The sequence below is a fragment of the Choloepus didactylus genome, chromosome 5, assembly GCF_015220235.1.
Source record: "Choloepus didactylus isolate mChoDid1 chromosome 5, mChoDid1.pri, whole genome shotgun sequence".
Classification (NCBI taxonomy): Eukaryota; Metazoa; Chordata; class Mammalia; order Pilosa; family Megalonychidae; genus Choloepus; species Choloepus didactylus.
The window spans coordinates 146,195,676-146,220,235 of record NC_051311.1 but is presented as its reverse complement, the minus strand read 5'-3'; the positions used below and the strand labels follow the sequence as shown (position 1 = coordinate 146,220,235).

Here is a 24,560-nt window from a genome sequence, read left to right as displayed (position 1 = left end):
TAAACAGGCTTCTCTTCAACTCACCTCCATCATCCTTCTCAGCATTCACCACTATCTGTCCTTATTTATCTATTTATTGCCTGGTTTGTCCACCCTACTCACTTTCCAGAAAGCTCCACAAGATCATTGTCTTCTTTTCCACTTCATTACCAGGGCCTCAAGCAGAACCTGGTATCTAAGGAGAGCTCAAAAAATATCTGTTCAATGGATGAGTGAATGAATGATAAAAGAATGAGCATGTCCTGGGAGATCAATATTATCAAATCCCCAAAGAGCCTTGAAATTGGACCCAAACAGGCTCAGTATTACTTGAAAGCCAAAATCCCAGGGAGACAAAGCATGGAATTTTACCGACCAAACTGGGACTTCCCTCCACTCACCTTGTCTTCTCTAATTAACCCACGGCAGTTCTATTAACAACCACCTTTCTCTCTGGAAACGATCCAGACCTCCTTGGTTCCAAAAACTAGAACTCCACCTTGGAGTCGGTCCCAAGGTCACAGACTCGCATTTGAGGGGCTGGGTGGAGGGGCTCCAACGCCCTGTGGGTTTGCTCACCTCTGGCCAGGAGCCCCGTCCTTCAGAGAAACAAAAACAGGAAGGGAGCAGAGGCCTGTCCCAGCCCAGCTCCCCCCAAGACATTGATGCGGGGCCATCTAACACCCAAGACAGGGAGGAAAGCACAGGCGGGCCTCAGGGGGCAATGGGAACTACACACGCAGTTAAGAAAAGACAGCCTTCCCCAGCTTTGAAATCGGAAAGAGCTGCCGGGCTTCAAATCCTGACTGCTATATTTACATTTCTGAAGGTCATATGGATTCGATTTAATCTATCTGAGCCTCAGTTTCTACAGCTGTCAAAATGGATTTCACAATTTCTACTTTAAGGAGATTGCAGGGCATTTGCCCCCAGATGTTACTTCTGGTGCCATCCATCCACCCCAATTGCCTTCAATCCCCACAATGAGCCTATAATTCATATGGGAAAAATAGAACCAGGTATCAATCATGTTCAGTGACTTACCCAAAAAATCTGGGGTTACCAGACTGTTTTGATGCTGAACCATACAAGCTGATCCACATTTACTTAACTGTTAAGTAATAGGGCCAAGCTGATTGCTGGTTTTAGCTTATGCACATACATAGCAGGCATTCAATACATAGTTTTCAATGAATGAATGAAATGACAAGAGAGGTTATGTCAAATCAAGTCAAATAAAATGAAATTCTAATCAAGTCAAATAAAATGAATTCTCTCTTTTCACAATCAGTGACAGGCACTAATCCACCTTGTGCTGTGATACTCTAGACATATGGCAAGAAAACTGCTTTAAATCATTGTAAGGCTGAAGACTTTGACATTCAAGTTTCCCATGGGGGAAAATGAGCAACTGGGATGCTAATCTCCCTATTTCTTTTGGAGATTATCAGCTCCCCCAGGGCTTGTACTTTCAGTAACCAACGGGACTCTTCAAAATAGAACAACTTCTCAGCCCAAAATGAAAAATAAAAATCAAAACACTTTTCATTCCTTATGTGGACTGTGACCAAAATCTTGCAAGGATATTTAGCAGAAGCATTCCTTTTTTGGTCTTGCTCCATAAATACCAAACAAGGGAAAACATTGCCCGAGATTGAGATTTGGCAAAGGAAACTGAAGAAACCCGCCAGTTCTGTGTTCAGGGTGACGTCGTGAGGGAGCCTGGTGACCGCATGGTTATCTACCTTTGTGCTGTCCTCCCTGAGGCTTTGTGTTTACCGGACACTAGCAATGTGCTAGAGGTGTCTAGAGCACTGAACACGACGGGGCCAGGCAAAAAGAGCCACCAACCTGCAGGACAGCAGATGTCACCTGGTTTGATAAATGCAAGGGGGGCACGGGTCAGCTTCACACCTTACTGGGTTTGGGTGAGTTCTTCCCGCACCCTTGCCTGAGGACAGCAGTTCAATGTCTTCTGCTCATATCATCATTCTTCTAGGAAGTCCAAAGGAGAAAAAAAAAAAAAAAACAGAACAAATCCTAACACTCCACGCTGGACAAGCATTGCTCGCCGTCTTCCTCGGCAAGTCCCTAGGCACCCTGTCCCCAAGCTGGGGAATGGAGCAGATGTTGAGGCTGGCTGTCTTTTGCTCATTCTCCCATTTCAACCCTTCATATTCCTATGTCCTAGAAGATGATAAGCCCCACAAACCTTGGCCAGAAAAAGCATCACAGTGTTAAATGACTGCAGTGATAGAACAGTGAAAGGGAAGGAAAGAAAGAAAAAAAAAGGCACCTGGAAAGTGCTACATGAATTCATTGAGCTTTTCAGAAAAGCCAGCACAGGGGAAGGGATTTTTAAGAGAAACCCAGTCTGACAACTGATTGCCCCACCACAAAGTATAAATAGCCTCAAACTTCAGTGTGGATCAGAATCGCCTGCAGAGAGTGTTAAAACACAGAAACCCAGAATTTCCGAGTCAGTAGTTGGTGCTGCTGGCCCAGGGACTGCACTTTGAGAACCACGGTCATAGTAAATGGGCAAGGCTGCCAAGTTCAGTCATGACCACTGGGGCAGCTTCAGATCCTGATTCACTCATGCCCTCACTACAGGTGCAACTACAGTATTTCATTCTACCACCAATGCCACCACCAGCCCCAGTCCCTCATCTCCCCTGCCCCCCCCACCCCAGGAAAACTCATGGTAGGAATTAGCAGACTCTCCCTTTCTCTGCCTCTCCTTTGCCCGTTCATATACCCATGGTGCTAATGATGGACAAGAACAATTATCAAGCCACTCCTGATAAATATCTCCCAGAACTGAGTCCAGCTCTTGCTGGCATAAAAGATGATTTTGCAAAAGGAATGCATTATGGAGCAAAACAGAGGACACAGCAGAGCAGGAGAAGTGCTCCAAAGCTCGACAGGTCCAATTCTCGGCCAGTGCATGTCCCCTTTCTCCTCAGTGACAAGAGCAGGCAACTGGGACAGTGCAGGGAACCATTCTGATCTGCTTTTCTCCTTGCTCATTTATCCGAACGCTCTGCCACAATGCATGGTGATTCCCTGCCGAGAGCTCACTTCTCATCACCAAACTGCTGCCTCACCAACAACTCAATACAAAGCAAAGCAGAGACTGGTCACCCACAAACTGCACCTCCAGTGGGTGGCAGGGTAAAATCCCTCAAGTCTAGGATCAAGACATTTCTGACACAGAAGACTCCATTAAAAATATTACTTTCCTTCTCAAAGCTGATTACATTATACAGTACACTATTTTACCAACAGCAGGAGTTAAATAATAGCTAAAATAATATTGTTCTGTTTTATGGGGGGTTAACAGAAGTTCCAACAGAGAGCAGTGTTTTGAATAATGGAAACAATCTGAGATAGCCTATCCTACAATTCTCTTCTCTTTTGGTTCAAATGGGAAAATCTGGCCAACGCTCACATACTCATCAGTTTGACCTCTTGTGGTCAAGGGACAGGAGAGGTTACACACATGTTGGATGGCAACTGTGCAACTTAAAACCAACTTCAGGTTAAATAAGGAAAAAGAATGAAGAGTGACTCATTCACAGCATTTTAGTAAACTTACACAGAGCATGTGTTTGCAAATACCCAGTCTTTAAGATAGTTTTGTGCATACAAACATGCATATTTGATAGAACAAATGTGATTTTTCTTTTCCATTAAAAAAATCCAAATAGCTCTTCCTTACATGCAAAACCGTCCAATGGTTCTCCGGCTCTGAGTTCCTGATCTGGTGTAAACTCCATCAGGTCTTGTGAGTCATACAACATTCTCCAAAGCAATAGCATGTACACAATCTCCATTTACCCCAAAATTATGAATCGATCTCAGGTATACCACATTCAAGACATGGGCCATGAGCCCAGAGAGCTGCCTTCAGAAAATCATGGAGCAGAAGCACCCAGCTTCAGGTGACAAAATTGTCTGGGGCCTCAGAAACACTGATTAAATACTCTTGCTTCTCCCATCCCCAAAAGAAGTCCACTCATTTGCATCCACAGATAAAAGTAAGCCATGCAAGAGGCACCTTCACACCCAGCGCCCTTCGTGATTCTTGTGCTCACCTGTTCTCCAGAAGCGTCATGCACACCACCTCTCGCACCCCTGGGTTGTTAGCCTTCTCCATGGAGCAGCCCTGCAAGTTCCATGTGGCCAGCCTCAGCACAGACCGCCCGTCCCTGGTGCCTCCAAAGGCCTCCACCGAAGGCCGCGTGGAGATGATCTGGGTGGGACCCCCTGGAGGCAGGTCCAGATCCTCACTCTGCAGGCTCAGGGAGGTGGGGCTGGGGTGAGGCTTGGCTGTAAAGGTCAGGCCCCCGTTGGTGTGGGTAGATGGGGGCCTGGACCGCTCGGCAAACACCTGGTGCCGTATCTTGTCCAGGAAGGTGGCATTAATACCATCCATCCTCACCAGGTCCTCCACGCTGCGAAAGGGCCCATGTTCGCGCCGGTAGTCCACGATGCCCAGGGCCATCTTCTCCGTGAGGCCGCGCACGCTCATGAGCTGGGCTGAGGTGGCCGTGTTGATGTTGACGCGAGGGGTGAGGGGCACCGAGGTGGCCAGGTGGTGAGGCTGCTGCTCAGCCAGCAGGTCCCGCCGCAGGGAGCTGGGAGAATGCTGTGCAGAGCTGCCCTTACTGCTCACACAGATCTCAAACTTGACCTGCTCCAGCTTGGTGGCCCCCACACCGCTGACCAGTGCCAGATCCTCCACCTTCTTGAAACCGCCGATGTACTCGCGATACTCCACGATGCTGCGTGCCACAGTCCTCGTCACCCCAGGGAGGGTCATCAGCTCCTCCTCCGTGGCCGTGTTGATGTTGAGCCGCTCTTGATTCACCAAGATGTTGCTGAAGTTGCAGGCGGCGCTGAACTTGCGGCTATGAGACAGGTCTGAGGGGTCCCTGGGGATGGAGCGGTGGCAACCCAGGGTGCTCCCCATGGCTGGCCAGGATCAGAAGCCCACGAGGTTCTCACCACGGCTGAAGAACTCTCTGGCTAGGGAGGAAGCTTGATGGATCGTACACGCATAGAAGAATGGAAGATACAGGAATCAGGGGCTGAAGCCGTTACCACAGGCAGGGGCCAAATCTTCCATGCCCCAAGAGCCAAAAGTATTTTCCACTTGGCCACCTGGAAAAAAAATTAATAAATACACAAATCGATTGAATTAATCAATTGGCATTAGCACTCCCTATCTGCAGCTGGAATTCTTAACCAGGAGTCCCGGGCTCGTGGTCGTCCAGGAACCCCTGAAATGCACACACGAGATGGACATATGTGGATTTTGATCTGGAGAGATCTGGGTTTTGTACGGTTTTTATCACCTTGGGGTCCAAAAAGGCTATGAGTCGCTTCTCTTGAGAAGAGACATCCCCATCACCCCAGCCTCTCCTCCCCGCCTCTCTTAACTCTGGCAGTGCTGGGACCATCTAACCCTCCAGTCGCCCCAATCCGGGCTTGGGCTGAAGGGAAGAAGCACCCCGCCTTCGCGTCTGACAGCGCCACCTGCAACTTGGGAACTCAGTCCTCGCTGGTGCGGGCACTGGGTTTACCGACTCCCACTGACCCACCGACTCGCCGGCGGACCCCGCGTCCACCTGCGGTTCCGAAGCCCCAGTCTGGCCTGAGATCGCGCGGGCCGGTGCCTCAGACCCCACCTGCGCGGGTGTGGGTCGGTGGCCGGGCCCCGGGCCCCGTCCCAAGCCGCCTCGGGCGGCGCGTCCCGGCTCTTTCTGTAGCAGCAACTCTCAGCGTCGCCCTCTCAGGGCGGGCAGAGGGAGCAAGGCTTCCCGGGGGCGGCGGTAGCGGCGGCGAAATCTGGACACCGCGGCTGCACCAAGACTTGCGACGTCGCCGCAGTTGCGTTCACCCAGGCAAAAAGTCCTGCGCCCAACTCCGGCGCGGGATCCCGCAGCGCCGCGTCCAGTCCCCAGCACCAGGGCCACGGCTCCCGCTCGCGGTCGGTGTCAAAGCCCAAGACCGGGCGGCGCAGCCCGCGCCTCCGCCTCCCCCGCGGCCACGCCTCCCCCTGCGCGGCAACTCCTCCCCCAGCTCTGGGGGCACGTGGGGGCGGAGCCTGGGAACGCGAGAGGCGGGGCCCGGGCGCGTTGGGGTGGAGAGCAGGACCCGGGAGTGCGGAGGAGGGCTCGGGGAGCTCGGGGGCGGGGCTACGGGCGGGGCGGGGAGGAGGCGTGGCCAGGAAGGCGAGAGGCGGGGCCATGGGTCGCTGAGATGGAGGCTCGGCGCGTGGGGAGTGAATAGCGGGACCGGGACAGGGGTATCCGGTTGAGAACGCGAGGGCGGTGCCTGGAGCGTAGGGTGGCGGGCAGAGCGCGAGGCGAGACCCAGGAGCGCTAGGGAGTCGGCCGGAGAGTAGGAGGCGGAAGGCGGGAATGCGGGGGAAGGCTGGGGGCGGAGCAGACGCCGCGGCGGGCGGGGAGGTTGTCCTCTGGTCTGCTGCTCCCGAGCCCGGGTTGCGGGCGGGGGAGGGCTGACCGTGTGGATAGAAGCTGCGTAGTGTCGCGCGTGGTGAGAAGGGACCGAATGGGACCTTCTTAATTTCTACCCTTCACTGCAGGCCTCCTCTTTTTTTCCAGAGCGCATTACCGTAGCTCTGCCGACACAGAGATGTCCTCAAAAACGCCAGCAGCTATTGGAAGGCACGCACCATCGCTTATATAGATCTACACACATATATATTTACAGTGGTGCTCATTTGCACTTTTAGCTCGCCGAGTAAATGTGGATGCTTTTCTATAAGTATTGAATCTATTCATTTAAAAAGGAAGGCAATGCTAATTGGAAATGAAGCCTGCTCCCCAAAACTATTATGGATCACATTGCTAAATGACAATTTAGTTAAAGTTTACCAAGCCTGTTGCATTACAGTAGATACACTGAGCTAGAGCGTTCTGTTAAGTAAACTGTGCGGAACCTGTGCGGTGCTCCCTTTGGATACTTTGACCCTGGGCTTTTAGTGTTCTGTGAAGTTTCATCCCCAACCAATTTGACCCATGCTTCTGCTTTAAGTCCGGGGGGGCTGGGTCAACAGAAACAGTAACTCCCAGGGAAGGCAGAGGGTACATCCAAGCTGAAATGAGGGGCAGCCAAGACTAGGGAAGAAAATTATTGCCTTTCTGAGGCAGGTTCCCCTGCTGTGTGTAATAGGACCCTCTTGATTGCAAGTGATGGAAGTCCAAGTCAAAACTAGCTTAAACAAGAGGGGATTTCCTGGTTCCCCAGTGGAAAAGTTAAGGAATAGATCTATGAGGCACATTACATCCAGGAGCTCAAATGATGTCATCGGGACACAATTTTGATGCCCTCCATCCGTTTCCTCTCTTTTGGCTTCATTCCTTTTGTAATCCTGCTGTGGTAAGGGGGAAAACTGTTGAAGAAAAGCAGGGAAATTCCTTTAGAGGCAAGAAAAGTCGTTGACGAGCAGAAGAGCTAGTTGGATCGTTGGCTGTGGAAGGAAGCCTAGGGCCATGGCCATTTGTTCCAGAGGAACCACATATTTTATGATCCAAATCAAGCCACTTTGATTGGTAGGAGAGGGCGTTATTAATAAATTCACTGGGACAACAGGCATAATCTGGTATTGTTCCCTAGAAGCCTAAGCATATGCTCCCCCCTCAGTGAAAATGAAACTAAGAGACAGCTAAATCGCTTGTGCGTAAATAAACAAAACAAAATATAGCAGGACCACAATGAGATGGCTAAATTTAAAATGACTGACCATATCCAATGTCAGTGAAAACAGAGCAACTGAAACTCTCATACATTGCAGGTGGGAATATAAGATGATACTGTTGCTTTGTAAGTGAGTTTAGCAGTTTCTTAAAAAGTTAAATGTACACGTACACCAATCATACCACCCAGCTATTCCATTCAAAGTCATTATACTGAGTGAAAGATGCTAGGCCAAAAAAAAAAAAAGAAAAAGTACATATTGGTTTGTCTCCATCTATATAAAACTCTAGAAAATACAAAGTATTTTGAGAGAAAGCATATCAGCGGTTGCTTGGGGATGGGCGTGGAGGGAGGAATAGATTAAAAATGGGATGAGGAAACTTTGGGAGGTGATAATTCCCTAGGTGCATACATATGTCAAAATTGATCAAATTGTACACTTCAAATACAGGCAGTTTAATGTACTTCAATTATACATCAATAAAGTTGGAAGTAATCTTCAAAAAAATAAAAAGGAATGCTCTTTAGACTCAAAAAAATAATGTGGTGGTAGCACAACTTTGTTAATATGATCAACAGCACTGAACTATATATTTAAATGTGGTTAAAGGGGGAAATTTTAGGTTGTATATATGTTACTAGAATAAAAAAAATAAAAAATAAATAAAAATTAAAAACCTACAGCAGTTTGGGGGGAGTTGGAGTAAGTAAGCCAGGGTGGGAAGGAAGAGGTTAAATGGGAGCAAAGGGGCCCAAGATGAGGTTGAGTCTGGAGCTAATAGAAGAAAGGACCAAAGAACATTCCCCAGTTAGTTAGGATCCCCAGGAGAGAGGGTATTGGATGTCTATAAGACTATTGATCTCTATCTTTATCTGCCATGCTATTCTTTAATGTGAACCCCATTCTGAATCTTTAATAAAAAATGTAATGGGCTTATACAGGTGCTGTTTAGGGGAAATAAGATAAAGGAGCTGAATCTCTCTGTGTAGGTAGTGAAGGGTAGTGAGAAGGGAACAGCTGAAATATACGAGGTGGAAGAAAGATCCGGGATTCACTGGAAGCAGAAAATCAGAATCTGAGGTGACCCAGTAAAATACTTGACTTTCAAGAATCCCCATTGAGATTGGGAAGCTTGCTAGGGTCCCATTTTATAGGGGATGGGGATTTGAGCCAATTCTGTTGGATTCTCAAAGGGCATGAGGGCCCCCGACTGACATCTGAGTTACAAGAGTATGTCAAAGAGCAGGCAGTTACATCATCCCACCAAGCACAGCATCCTATGGCCACTGCTCCTTACAACATATTTCTCACTTGGGGCCTCGATCAGGGAGGACTGCGGTCATTGACCTTTGCTTCATACTCAGCAGTTCCAAAGGTAAACAGTGATTCAGGAAAAGGCAGAGGTGGTAGAAGATAAGGAAAGTAGTTTTTGATTTTCAATTTCTGCAGCCCATTGTGCAACTGGAGATACGAGGCTGAGCAAGATATATGATTCCTCTATTCCCAGATAGGCCTGCAGACATTCAGAGCAGTGTGTATTTCTTTAAAAAGCAGGAGAGGGAATACAGATGTGAATTTAAAATAACTTAGTTTGGGGCACTTCCCTGGAAAGTGGGGGTTAAGATGAAATTTTAATGAATACTACTGGTCAATGATGGCCAACTCCCAGTCCGTGAAAGTAACCCCCATTTTCCCAGTCAATGGAGTTCAGCCAGGCTACTGACAGCTACCTCGGCACCAACAGCTGCCCATCAGCCAAGCTGAATGCTGTCCTGAATATCAGTGTGACAAACAGTATTGCAGGAAGCAACATCTTCTATTAGTGGTGAACTCAAAATGGTGTCCTCAACCTGAAAAAATACCAGGCATTGGCAGTACACTAGAAAATTCTGAATCAGACCCTGCCTCACTGGGAGTTGTGGCCTAGATGGCACAGGGTGACCATGGTAATGGCTGTATCCTCAGCTTCCATGCTCAATTGTAGAATTCCACTTTTTCCTCTGTTCCTGGGTGCAAACGCTCAGCCATGAATCCCACCATCAGGAGCGTTTTCATCTGGTTCTCTAAATGAGACACACAGCAGTATGTGGTGGACTAGTACATCAGCAGCCCCCAGTGAATCATGTCTCAGGATATTCTTGTCCTGTGTAATTCCTTTCCATGTAGATGCTAGGCTTGGCTATTGGGACTTGCTTTGGCCAAAGGGCCATTAACAAGAGGAAGACAAGCAGAGGTTTGGTAAGCACTTGCCCACTGGGGCTTGTCCTCTTAGATTGCTACCTCTTGGAACCCAGGTATCATGCTGTAGGGAATTCTAGCCATCCCATCGTGTGAGAGAGGCCACATGGAGAAGAACTGTGGCAGCCCAACACGGGCATCAGCCAGATGCATCCATAGGAGCAAACCCAACAGAGACCACAAGGAGGCGAGAAACCGCCCGGCTGAACCCAACCAACCACAGAATAGTGTGGGGTCATAAGTTGTTGTTTCAAGCTTCTAAATATAGGAGTGGTGGTTTCCCAGCAGTATTTATCTTACAGATATGACTCTCAGGCCTTGTTTTCCCAGTAAGGAAAACCAGTGCCAGCTCCTAAATAGAGTCCCTAAACAATTCACTGATATTTGTCCCATTCTTAGGATGGTCTCCTCAGGCTTTGGTTTCCATTGAGGGAAGTGTTTGGTGGTGGTGGTTGTTGTTTTGGTTGTTTTTTTTTTTCAATGGGGTCACAAGAGAATTTTGAAGGATTCAGGGCCCTCCCCTTGCAAAGCTGTAGATAAGTGCCTTGTGCCAACTGTGGCAATAAAGCAGGGATGCTGTTGTTTTTTAACTATTGTATTTAAGCACAATAAATAAGCAAATATTTTTAATGCCTTTTTCTTGCAAAGTGAAGTTTTTTGAAAACCAAATTATCAATACCTACTAATTAAAAAATCAGATAAAATTTAGATCAGCATAAAGATCAACATAACAATATAGGTAATTTAATCAGTTCCTCCCTCTCCAGACAACTCTGGTTAACATCTTGATGTTAATTTCAGCAGGCCTTTCCTGTGACATGATATATGCTACATTAACACACTTTTATAACATTCTATCTTAACCTTGTTTCCATGACAATAAAGTTTTCCTGCAACCTGATTTTAAATGACTGCATCGTATTGCATCGGATGAATGTGCTATAATATATTTTAACAACCCCCTATTGTTGGATATTTAGGTTGCTGCCAACAGTGTGATGCTAAAGTGAATAACTTTGTAACTAAATAAAAAGAATCATGAAAACATTTTCCCCACTTAGCTTCCATCTGCGTATTTGCAGGTGTGCCAGCTTGTTTGCCAAGGGGTCACTGTCTGTCGATAGAAATGGAGAAACCTATTTCTTCTTGTCAGAAACAGCTTCCAGTCATTCTTACATGCAAACCTGCACCTGTTTGGGTTTTACTAAATGGCTTAGCATAAGCCCCCCGTAACACAGCTCAATACCAGTTAGGAACAGGCACTTCCATTTACAACTTCCTGCAACCCAGAGGTGTTATTTCTTCTTTCAGTCAAGTTGGCTGTCCTCCAGGGAAGTAGATTCAAAGACAAGGATGAAGCTTTAGTGGTTCCTGTCTGTTTCTTTGCATCAAATTCTTCCTTTAAACTCAAAATCTATTGACTAACATATTGCTTCATTTCATAGCTGACAATTTAAGGCCTTTGCCATATCCCCATCTTCTAAAATGCATTTTCTAATTGGCATTTTATTTCTTATGGTGCATTTGGCTGGAGATCATTGTGGCAAAGCCCCAACAAAACAGTACAGAAATGAAGAACAAGTGCAATCAGAGGCCACTGTGTTGCCCCCTCTCCACAGTTATTATTATAGAAAATAATATTCATTAATCATTCAAGCTGATGCAATTATTATGATCATACTTCGGAAGTATAGCTTCCATTTACTTTATTCATTTCCTCTACAAAGCAACATTTCCAGTTAGTTTCAGACCTCCATCTTTTCACAGAACAGTTTATTCTTCCTCGTTTATTTAATTTGAGGGTTTATGAAATATTCTTTTTGGTAGATTCCTACTTTGGCTTCTGGATGTCTTATTAGGAGACTTCTTTTAGCACAAAGTAATCCATTGGTGGAAGAGGGTGTGAAGCAACTAGTCTTACTTTCTGACGAATCAGGCCCCTGGACCCTGAACTTTTTGGGAGTGGGGTGGAATAAGCAGCTCCTTCTGCCAGGCAGCGGAGAACAATGCCTTGGGAAGTAAACGAGGAGGGCAGAGGAAGGAGACTGTGCCGGTTTGGATGCATTGTGTTCCCCTGAACGCTGTTATCTTTGATGCAATCTTCTGTGGGCAGACGTAATAGTGTTGATTAGATTGTAATTCTTTGATTGTTTCCATGGAGATGTGACCCACCCAACTGCAGGTGATAACTCGATTGAATAGTTTCCATGGCAGTGTGGCCCCGCCCATTCAGCATGGGCCTTGATTGGTTCACTGGAGCACTATATAAGCTCAGACAGAAGGAGCGAGCTTGCTACAGTCAAGAGGGACACTTGAAGAATGCACAGGAGCTGAAAGAGGAGCTGCAGTTTACAGAGACTTTTGGAGACGGCCTTTGAAAGCAGACTTTTGCTCCAGAGAAGCTAAGAGGACAAATGCCCCAAGAGCAACTGAGAGTGACATTTTGGAGAGAAGCTGTAGCCTAGAGAGAAACATCCTGGGAGAAAGCCATTTTGAAATCAGAACTCCGAAACAGATGCCAGCCATGTGCTTTCCCAGCTAACAGAGGTTTTCCGGACACCAATGGCCATTCTCCAGTGAAGGTACTGGATTGTTCATGCATTACCTTGGACACTTTACAGCCTTAAGACTGTAACTGTGTAACCAAATAACCCCCCTTTTATAAAAGCCAATCCATTTCTGGTATTTTGCAAAAAGGCAGCATTAGCAAACCAGAACAGAGATGCTACTGCTGGGACTTGAGGGAAAGGCTCTCCTGTGCAGACCATCAGGCTGAGTTCTCAGCTGGCAGCCACAGTGACAACCTAATTCCCCACCAACACTTTCCTCCATTCAATCTCAGGATGCTCCTTTCTGATTCCACCCTCTCTCTTCCAACATCACCATTGGTGTTCATTTTTAACTGTATTTCTCCTAAGTGTTGGAAAACGAAAGGCACAGTGAGGCTGGTGCCTGACCCATAGGGCCCCTTAAGAAATACCTTTACAGGCCTTAAAGCAGTGTCCCCCAAAGAGTGACATGATGGTGGTAAGGAAAAGGAATTTAGGAGACATCAGCCTCAGCATTCTATAAGATTGAACCATTCAATCGACAAACTCTGTTTTTTGTTTCTCTCTCAGTCACTTGAATGGTGCCCAGGAGAGGCTCTGAGTTTGGGGCCACTGTAGGCATCTCGCCGGCTAAAATTTGTTAATTTCTCTCAAAAAGAGAAAATGCTGGCCTCAGGCTCAGAGTGTTGGCAGGTAACAGTATCTAGGTTGAATTTAATTGTATTATTTTCTTTGGCTTGGGTTTATTTTTATGGCACGTGATCCTGAATTTCCATATCCAGTCATATATTCCCATGTTCAGATGGTGCTCAGACAGAGCAATAAACCATGACAGTGTACAAGAATGATTATGGTCTGAAAACTGTCTTGCAAACAGATTCTTAACATTGGCAGCACACTAGGATCACCTGGGACACTTGTAAAATCCCCAGTCCCTAGCCTGTCCCCAGACCAATTATGTCAGACAGCCTGGGACTGGGACCTGAGTATCAGCGTTTGTTAAAGCTCTTCAGATGACTCCAGTGTGTGAGCAAGCATGAGAACTGCTGATTTCAAGCAATCTCGAGTCTGAGCCATCTCAAGTCAGCTTGAGACGGAGCATTTCCGCCACACCAAAGCAGCAGGATCAGCTCTGGGAGCATGGATATTCTAATGGCCAAGGCTAGCCACCATCTTAAAATCTCAGTTTAGAGAATTATGGAATTGCAGAGCTGTAGGGAGTCTCAGGGCACTGAGAGTCCAGACCCTCATTTAATTCATGAAGAAACTGAGCCTAAAAAGGCTGAAAAACTTGTCACTCTCTAGGAGTCCAGGGCAGGCCTCCTCCCCGACACCTTGCTGCCTCTCTGGGGGATATAATAGCCTCAATTGCAAATTGATTCTGGAAGAAAATGCATTCCTTTTGAGGAATAAGCTCAAAAACCAAAGTTGGAAGTTTGGCTCTTCAACTAGATGCTGAAGGTGTGTAGGAAAGATGTAGGGAGCCCAGGAGGCACCGGGGACATATTTGCCAAAGTAAGTTTCGTGGTTAAAAGTGCTGGATTAAACAAATGGAAATGAATTTCATCACTGCAGGACTTCTCAGGGCCTTTGATTCGCCAGTAGGTATAGGGAAGCACCAGGAGGAGAACAGTGTATGCAGTCCTTATTTACCTTTTTATGTGGAATAGTTCACAGGACTAGCCTTTCTTAAAAAAAAGACTCTAGGTGAAGTGGACATAAATTCCTAAAGCTCTGGCCCACTATCTATCCCTCTTACTTTATGTGACAATTAATTTCATGTGTCTATTCAGCTAGGTTATGGTGTCCAGTTGTTTAGTCAAGCAAGGACTGGCCTGATTGTTACTGTGAGGGTATTTGCATCTATAGTCAGTTGATTGCATCTACAATCAACAAAAGAGATCACCCTCAGCAATGAGGGGAGTCTCCTCATTTAAACAATCAGAGGTTTTAAAGCCAGAATTGAGGATTTCTGGAGACAGACAGAATTTCTGCCTCTACTTCAGCCAGCCAGCTTCTGGGAAATTCAACTTTCTCTTTATCAGAGTTTCCAGCTTGCAGCCTGCACTACAGAATTTGGACTTGCGAATCCCCAGGGTCACGTGAGCCAATTCCTATAATAAATCTAATAATCTATAATAAATAAGCATTATATAAATATACACATGGACACACTCGCATATATTTCTCTGGTCAGTTCTATTTCTCTGGAGAACACAGACTAATACACCCCGCTTTATTTTTTTTAATAGAATCTGCCACATATGTTTACTTATTGCCTATCTCTTCCCCGCTAAAATATAATCTCCTTGATGGGAGGGACTTTGACTTCACTGCTGTATCCCCAGCTCCTCCAACAATGATTTGTATTTGTGAAAAGAACTGAACTATTTGTGAAAAGAACTGAATGGATATTCCCTTAATGTACAAGTACCCATGTCTGAATCTCGTGGTTCTCCTGTTCAGAACTGAAAGCCTCTTACTACACCTTTAGGCTACATTTGGGAGTCTGCATGCTGTCGGGACAGAACAAAGTACCCCTGGTGACCGTTGGGCTAATGTGCAAGCTCTGGCGCTAATTATCTCTGTGACCTTGGGCAAATCAATTGACTTCCCTGGGCCCCATTTTTCTCCTGTGGTGAAATGAGTGGACTGGATCAGACAACCTCCAGATATCCTCTTCAGTTGTTGTAGAATGGTTGGTTAGTAAAATATCTGATATAACTGTGGATTTTCCTATTTCTCCTTGCAGTTCTATCCATCTCTGCTTCATGTATTTTGAAACTCTGTTATCAGGCCCATAAATATTTAAGATTGCTATGTATCCTCTTGATGAAATGACCATTTTATCATTGTGAAATGACCTTTGTCCTTGATAACATTCTCTGCTCTGAAATGTACTTTGTCTGATATTAAATATACCCACCCAGCTTATTGTTATTATTATTATGGTTAGCATGTATTTCAGTTTGCTAAAGCAGCCAGAATGCAATATACCAGAAATGGATTGGCTTTTACAATGGGGATTTATTAGCTTACAAATTTACAGTTCTGAGGCCATGAAAATGTCCCCAATTAAGGCACCAACAGGACGACGCCATCTCTGAAGACTGGTTACTGGTGAACTTGGGTTCCTCGGTCAGAAAGCAAGGCCCATAGCCATGTCTGCTGGTCCTTCTCTCCCAGGTCTCATGGCTTCAGCTTCTGGTTTCTCCATCTGTAGCTTTTTCTCTAAACTTCTCTGGGTGTTTCTCTGAATTTCATCTTTTAGCTTTTCTGGGGTTTCTCTGAGCTCTCTTGGCTTTTTCTGTGTGTCCTTTATCCTCCTATAAAGGACTCTAGTAAGGGGATTAAGACCCACATTGAATGGGGTGGGCAACATCTTAATTGAAATAACCTAATCAAAAGGTCCCACCCACAGTAGGTCTGCACCCGTGGGAATGCATTAAAAGAGCATGGCCTTTTCTGGGGTATGTAACAGCCTCAAACCACCACAGCATGATACATCTTTTCCCATCATTTTACTTTTGACCTATTTGTGTCTTTATAATTAAAATGGGTTTCTTGTAGAGTTCTTGCTTTTTTTAATCTAGTCTCTCAATCTCTGCCTTTTAATTGAGGCTTTAGACCATTTAAATTTAATATGATTATTGTTATGGTTAGGTTTAAATTGAGCATCTTCCTCTTTGTTTTCTATTTGTCACATTTGTTTCTTGTTCCTCTTTTCCTCTTTTTTCTGCCTTCTTTTGGACTGATTACTCTTTTTTTGGTAACAGCTTTATTGAAATATAATTCACATATCATATAATTCACTTACTTAAAGCATACAATTTAATGATTTTTAGTATATTCACAGGTATGTTCAACCATTACAACAGTCAATAGTAGAATATTTTCATCAACTCAAAAAGAAACCGTACACTCTTTAGCTATCACCCCCCAGTCTCCCCACGTGTCCCAGCCCTAAACAAACACTAATCTACTTTCTATCTCTATATATTTGCCTATTCTGAACATGTACTATAAATGGAATCATATAATATATACTCTTTGCATGCTGTTTTCAAGGTTCTTCTGTATTTTAGCGTGTATCAGTACTTCATTCCTTTCTATGTCCAAATAATATTTCATTCTATGGATATATCACATTGATTTATCCATTCTTCAGTTGACGGACATTTGTTTTTTTTTCCCCACCTCTTGGCTATGCTGCTGTAATTGTGTGTAAATTTTGTGTGTATATGTGTTTTCATTTCTCTTGGGTATATACCTGGGAGCAAAATTGCTGGATTCTATGTTTAACCTTTTGAGGAGCTGCCAGACTGTTTTTCCAGCAGCTGCACAATTTTACATTCCCATTAGCAGTGTATGAGGGCTGTGATTTCTCCACCATCCTTTCCAACACTTGTTATTATCTGACTTTTAATTCTAGCCATCCTAGTGGGTATAAAATGGTATCTCACTGTGGTTTTTATTTGCATTCCCTGATGACTAATGATGTTGATCATCTTTTTTATGTGTTTAATGGCCATTTGTGTATCTTCTTTGGTGGACAGATTCTATTTTATGATTCCGTTTTATCTACTTCATTGGCTTATTAGCTGTAACTCTTACATTGTTATTTTAATAATTGCTTTACGGTTTATAGTATATATCCTAACTCATCACAGCCCACCTTCAAATGATATTATACCACTTCATGTATCGTTCAAGACACTTACAAGAGTATATTTTCATTTCTCCACTCCTGGCTTTTGTGCTATCGTTGTCATATATTTCACTTTATAGATGTTATAAACCCCACCCTACATTGTTATTATTTTTGTTTAGACAATTATCTTTTAAAGATATTTAAATAATAAAAAACTCATATATTTACTCACATAATTACCATTTCCAGTGCTCTTCATTCTTTTTGTATAGATTCTTGTTACCATCTATCATATTCCTTTGCCTAAAGGTCTTTCTTCTGTATATTTTAACAGTGTGGATCTGCTGGTGATGTTTTTCTAGTTGTTCATAAAAGTCTATTTCATTATCATTTTTGAAAAATACTGTTCCTAGGTATAGAATTCTAGGTGGACAGTGTTTTCTTTCAGTACTTTAAAGATATCACTCTGCTGTCCATTGCTTTCATTGTTTCCAAAGAAAAATCTGTTGTTATCCGTATCTTTGTTCCTTTGAATATAAAGTGTCTTTTTTCTCTTTGTGCTTTTAAGATTTTCTCTTTATCACTGGTTTTAAGCAATTTAATTACGATGTGTCTTTGTATGGTTTTCTTCATATTTTTGTGCTTGGGATTGATTGAGCTTCTTGTATTTGTGGATTTACAGTTATCATGAAATTTGGTAAGATTTTGGTCATTATTTCTTTGAATACTTTTTTAATCCCTCTCTCTCTCTCCTCTTCTGTATGGACTCTAATTACACATAGATTACACTGCTTGGAGTTGTCCTATAGCCATGGATACTCTGTTCCCCTCCTCCTCCTCCTCCTTCTCTTCCTCCACCTTCTTCTCCTCTTCCTTCTCCTTCTTTAGTCTTTTGTCTCTTTATATTTTGGACAGTTTCCATTGCTCTGTCTTCTAGCTCACTAATCTTTTTATCTGCAATGTCTCATCTATATCTGCATTTATTTTTCATCTCAGACATTTCAGTTTTCATCTCTAGAAGTTTGATTTGTGTCTTTTAAAATATCTTCCATGTCTCTATTTAATATGTTAAGTCTTTCCTCTAGCTGTTTTTTTTTGTTTGTTTGTTTGTTTGTTTGTTTTTAACAAATGGAATACAGTTATAATGATTGCTTTAATGTCTTCATCTTCCAATTATAACATCTGTGTAAGTTCTGGATTGATTTTTGAGTGATTGACTTTTCTCCCTCATTATAGGCTAAATTTTTCTGCTTCTTTGCATGCCTAGAAATTTTTTAATGCCAAATACTGTGGATTGTACCTGGTTGAGTGCTGGGATTTTTGAATCCCTAAAATTTCTTGAATTTTGTTTTGAGAGTCAATTAAGTTATTTGAAACAGTTCGGGCTTGTTAGGTGGGACCAGAACAATGTTTAATGTAGTAGTTAGTAATATTCCCTATTACTGACACAAGACTGAGTACTTTATGCAATGCCTGAGAATTATGAGGTTTTCTAGCCTGGTTGGTGGGCAAAGGCACTATACCCAGTCCTGTGTGAGCTCTAGTTCTTTTTCCTGTAATTTTTTGGGGTGGTTCTTTACCTGGCCTTGTGTAGTTTCCTCACACATATGCACCTGTCAGTGTTCAACCGAACAGTTGCAGGGACCCTGTGCAGATCCTTGGAGCTCTTTCTCTAACAGCATCCTCCTTTTCAGTGCTCTCTCTTGTGGATTCTAGCCACCTTGATTTCCTGGTCTTTCAGCAATGTCTCCTCAACTCAGGAGTTTGCCAGCCTCTGCCTAGGTTTTCCCCCCTTCTTCCACAGCCTGGGAACTCTGTCAAGGTAGAAAGCTGGAGCAATAGTAGGGTTCACCTCATTTGTTTCCCATCTCTTGGGGATCACAGTTTTTTCATGGTGTGATGTCCAATGTCATGAAAACCACTGTTTAATATATTGTGTCAAATTTTTAGTAGCTTTAGGCAGAGGGAAAAAATCCAGTCCCAGTTACTCCATCTTGATTAGAAGCAGAAGTCCCATAAATATCTATGGTTAAATTAGTTGCTTTCCTCTTGGCAGTGTACTGGTGCTCTATTACCCCAAGAGAGTAGGACTAGAGATAGGAGGTCAAAGGAGGGAAAGTAAATAGATTAAGTTTTAGCATTTTACAATATTGCTGGAGGGCAGGCCTGGTCCAATTGTTGGGAGACCAGAGAGAGCATCAAAAAGGCCCTGGACTTGTAGACAGGGAAGCGGAATGGAGAGGATACCCTGGAATGGTGGAAATCCCTTTGGCATCTCTTAGAATCCTTGTAGATTCCTACTTCTCCTAACGGTCTCCTTATCTATATCCCTCAGCATCTTCACTATTGGGTTCATGACTAATAAATTTGGCAGTTGCTGTGATTACATTTGAATCAGGGTAGAGCAACAGAGAACCATGGGCTCTGGTGACAGACAGACCTGGGTTCAATCATCAACTCCACAGCTTATAGATACATAACCCAGGGACAAGATACTAAACTCTTATAAACCTTGAGTTTCTTCACCTATAAAATGGAAATAAAATTCTTACTTCACAGTGTTGTTGAAAGGATTAGATGAGATGATATAGGTAAAAGTGGCAGCCATGTGACCTAACAAGCATTCCATTCATATTTATATCTCTCCTTTACTCCTCACTATCTGCTTTAGTAAATCATATTTTTAAATTCTTTATGTTTCTCAGGCATTCATAATTTAGCAGGGACTGCACTGGGTTTGAGAGGATTTGTTCCTCTTCATACTTTGAAGATTCAAGTGAGTTCAAATATGTGTATGGGATTGTCACAAACTCTCTGCTGTAGAACTACTATTTATTGGGCTGACTCCATGTCAAGTACATACCAAGCTCCCTGCATGGCCTCATTTCCAAAGTTTATTATCAACCCTGTAAAGATGGGGCAGAGTTTCCCAACCTCAGCACTATTGACATTTGGCGCCAGATAATTCTTTATTGTGGGAGGCTGTCCTGTGCATTGTAGGATGCTTAGCAGCATCCTTGCCTCATCTACCCTCTAGAAGCTGATAGCAACATCCCCCTCCTCAATTGTGATGACCAAAAATGGTCTCCAGATCTCCCTGGGGACAAAATCTCCCCTAGTTGACAACCACTGCAATAGGGCAGGTGTGGTTTCCATTTACCTATGAGGAAAACAAGGTTCAGAGTGGTTAAGGGGCTTGCTTAAAGTCTCCAAGTGGTGGAGGCAGGATGCAAATTAGACTCCAGCTGGCCCCAAATCTCACATTATTGTGAATCCAGAATGTACTCTCATCTGCAAATAAAGCCTCAGAAACCTTTGTCTTTTGTGCTAAATGTGCCTGGACTCACCTCTCTGAAAACCAAGAATAGGCCTCAAAAGAGAGATTAGATCCTTTTTGTTCACAGACAGGGCTCAGAGGGCTGAGTACAACATGCTGCCCACAGCTGTGCTTTACCTTGACAAAAGGGGGAACACCCCCATATTTCTGCATTTGACAGTTTCCCTGCTCCTTGTTCCCCAGTCAGTTATAATATCTGGCCATTCATCAAAGTAATGAAAGATATTTAATTTTCCTGCAATAAACCTGCAAGTCAGATTGCACCTCCCACTAATCACACTGGTGAGATATTAATCGGGCAGTGAAATGACAACTCAGGGGAACTTCTCAGATAACAGCTGCCCACACATATGCCTTGTCATGCCTGGTCAGCAGCAGAATAACTGTCTTATCTTTCTTGATGACAGGAGGTACCATATTATTCTCCGAGATGAAGAGAAGCAACTTTGTAGAATCCGACTCAGTGGCTTTGGTTACATGTCAGGCCACAGATAATCAGAGGGAAATGACTCTCAGACAACCATGAATGTAATATAGATAGGAAACGACCAAAGGTAGCCAAGGATCATTTTAAACCTAAAATCCAAAGCAATTTATTCTGGACAAGTAAACAGGAAGCACCAAATAGACTCAAATATACTTAGAGATGCTTTGGAACTAAAGCAGCCCTTAGAGATAATGTGTACCCCCAATAGGGATTCCATCTTTCCCAACCAAAGCCCCATGGGATGTTCCATGTATAATGGATTCTCTGTACAAGTGAATGTGGGAAATGTTCTCTACTTTACTCTCCCTCTGAGAGGTTCATAATGTTCCATTCGCATATTAAAGGCTGAGAAATTCTGCAGTAAAATGCCCATCAGGGGGATGCAGTAGGACATGCCTTAGAGTACTGTACTGATATATTCATTTTGCAAAATTTGAGGCTGGGGCTCAGAATAGGTCACACAGACAGAAGGGACCTTGTGTGATTCAGACTTACGCCTTCAAATTCCAAATCGAGTAGCACTCTATTTGAGTGCTACCATGCGGTGATGGGGAAAAGACAATAACAAATAATGTAGGCCTTGCCTTCCGTGGAATTTGCTATCTCTCTAGAGTAAATGAGTAACAAAGTAACAAACAGTGGAAAGAAAGTTATGGGTTTAGAGAAGAGCAGAAGAGAATTGCAGGCTTGAGATGAACACAGAACCAGCCAGTCTTAAGGTTTCAGGCTAGGGTGATGGTGTTCTAGTAAGTTCCACCCACTGCCTCTACTGAAGAGAACCACCATCAGCCAGAGCCCTGCTGCCCAGGCTGCCTCAGCAGGCCGCCTGACAACCTGACCAAGCTTTCTCCTAAACCAAGGGCAGCCAGCGCACAAGCTTGCCACATACTTAATGTGCCTCTTCCCCAAAACTGAGGCAGTCAATCCAATTCCTTCAAAATCTGAACTGGGAGCTAGAGCAAAGGGGGCAGTGAGCAGCGTTTGCTGAAGATGAAAGAATGTGTGAGGAGAGAACAGGAGGTAGAGCAAGTGCTCCTCAGCTTTATGCACAAGCCAGAGCAGAACACAGGAGCAGAGAGTCCACCAGATAGGCTGTGGAGAAGAGGGTGACCTCAGATTCCCAAAGACCCCTGTTCCATTCAGGTTCTGGGAGGCCCAGCTGCATCTCTGCTCCTGGGGTTAGATTTCTGAGCAGTCTCCCTTACTTGAGCTAGCCCAAGAGGGGCTCTAGTCTTGGTGACCAAAAGAGCCTAACTGTAAGTAGAGGCATTGTCTTCTGAAGTGGTCATCATTGTTCTTTTTCTCAGCTTAACATGCAGCTGAGAACTGCTATCCCCAACCCTGCCCACTGCAAAGAGAGCATTCTCCATGCTATACAGCAGGACAGGAGTTCTGCTTTCTCCCCTTTGCCCCTCTGGAAGTTGCCCTTGACATCGAGGAACCAACTTTGGAAACCAAGCTCTGAGCGTTTCTCAGGGTGTGCAGGGTTCAGACCTCTTAGGTCCTGACAGACGGCCCATGTGATGGAGACTTCTGGGTCATCTCGCCCCCTGGGTCTGATCCCCGAGGGCACCTTCCCAGGGCTATTGCTCTGCTGGGTTTGGGGGTCCCTTCCCCCTTTGGTCTCTGAAGGGGTGTAGGAAGAAACAAGGCTGTCTGCGGCTAAAACGCTGAGCAATCAACTGAGGTCGGAGAAAGCAGGGGACAAGGAGCCTGTCCTCCAGGGTCTTACCCTGGCATGTCACCCAGGGCCTCCCTTCAGGTGGAAGGAGTGGGGAGGCAGACTGAGGCATGGTTTCCAGCCCTCACCTTTTCCCCTCCCCTCTCCATGCTTTTCAAGCGGACTTTCTAGAATGTAAGCTCCACAAGGGCAGGGTTTACACCTCTGTGTTTACTAGCCCATTGCTAGAACCTGCAAAGTGACTGGCACAATAGGTTTTTTTTTTTTAATCAAATGACATTCAGTAAGTCATTTAGACCCTTTAGAGTGAGTTAAATCACTGTGTTTATTTTCTGGTCCTCCGCCAATACACTTCTACCATCTTACTTTTAGAACAGCAATAAAGCTGAAGGAAAGTTCCCTTCACTGTGGCGAAGTTTATCCAGTGGTGTCCCTCACAATCACCTGAGGAGGTTTTTGAAAAATTGATTATGTTTGGGTCCCTCCTCTGAGATTCCTTTTTAGTAGGTTTGAGGTGAGACCCAGGAATCTGTACCTTGAAAGTCTTCAACTGGTGATTATCGTGCATAGGTCCACTAGGAACCATGACACTGAAGATGGGATTTCAGACCCTGTAAGAGCTGGGAAGGTCTTATCATTACACCATGCAGGGGGCTGCCACTGTGGCCTTCCATCTGCCCTGTCCCACTGTTCCATCTGAAGGCCAGCGGAGCCCCAGACCACTATAATTCCCTGTTAATTGGGCCATCTCCACCTGGCTTCTCAAACTTCACCTGTCCCAAACTAAACCAAAAACTGCCCCTATCCCTACCTGGAAACCAGCTCCACCTCCAGCCTTCCCAACCTGGGGAGCCAGAAATTCCATTCTGCCAGTTGCTCGGGTCAAAAATCTTGAAGTCAACCTTGGCTCCTTTCTTTCCAGTCACATCTAATCTATCAGCAGTGACTGGTGGCTCCACTGTTAAAATAAATCCCAAATCTGAGCACTTTCATATCTCCACTGCTGCCTCTTTCATATCCCGCCTGGATTGTTGGAATAGCTTCCTAAACAGGCTGACAGGTTTCCTTGCATCTGCCCTCATCTGTCCCCCACTCCACACCCCCAGCTCTCCCATCTCTTTGACTGTCCTCCTCCCAGCTCCTTCCGGCCACACTGGCCCCTTTGATGTTTCTGGCGCACACTAGGCGCCCTCTGCCTCAGGGTCTTTGCACTTGCTCTTTGCTCCTCCTGGAATGTGCTTCTTACACCCTGCAGGTTTTCACTGAAAGGCCCCCCTCTAAAAGTCCAAGCTGCCCATCCCCTTTGCCAGCATTGTCTATTTCCCTCCCCTGCTTTAGAGTTCTCCTAAGGACTTACGTAACTTGCAGACTCGCTTGTTTGTTTCTGCCTGGCTCTTCTGCTACTGACCAGTGCCAGAAGCACAGGTCTGTGAGTCTGCTCTATTCACTGTGGGCCCTGCCACCCATGCCAGAGCAGGGCCTGTGCACAGCCACTCTCATCCCAAGCAACTCCTCCCTCCCTCTCGACCACTCCATCGTGGCTCATCAGTCTCCAAGTCCTGCAGCGTTTCCCATTTTACTCTCTCTCATATCCACTTCCTCTGCTCGCTTACTGCTCCCTGGAACTATCGCTAAAAGCCCCCATCCAGTGCTCTCCACATCCAGGGCTCTCCACAGCTGCTGAGGGCTTCTTTCTAGAAGATAGATCTGCAGTCATCCTTTAGGGATCCCCCTTACTTTGCAGGACACCATTCAAACTCCCTGGCTTCACACACAGGACCTCTGCAGTGGGGCCCCTGCTTACCTCTGCAGCCCCATCTGTGCTACTGCTGCCTCCAAGCACCCTCTGCAGGCTTTTTCTCTCCTTGCCTCTGCACACACGGTTCCCTCTGCCTGGCAGGCCATCCTC

General features: G+C 45.0%; 1 protein-coding gene across 4 annotated transcripts in view; it reads right to left on the bottom strand.

Moving 5' to 3' along the window:
- The window catches only part of EEPD1 (endonuclease/exonuclease/phosphatase family domain containing 1), a 121,413-nt gene extending 115,405 nt beyond the window's left edge, over positions 1-6,008 (bottom strand). The window contains exons 1-2 of one of the 4 annotated variants that reach the window (XM_037837071.1): positions 5,586-6,008; positions 4,077-5,145 (exon numbers count right to left, since the gene is read on the bottom strand). In XM_037837071.1, the coding sequence (XP_037692999.1) occupies positions 4,077-4,954 (878 nt within the window). In that variant the 5' untranslated portion in view covers positions 4,955-5,145; positions 5,586-6,008. The other 3 variants (XM_037837073.1, XM_037837072.1, XM_037837075.1) reach the window with 3 other exon arrangements.
- Between the last annotated feature and the right edge of the window lie 18,552 nt (positions 6,009-24,560).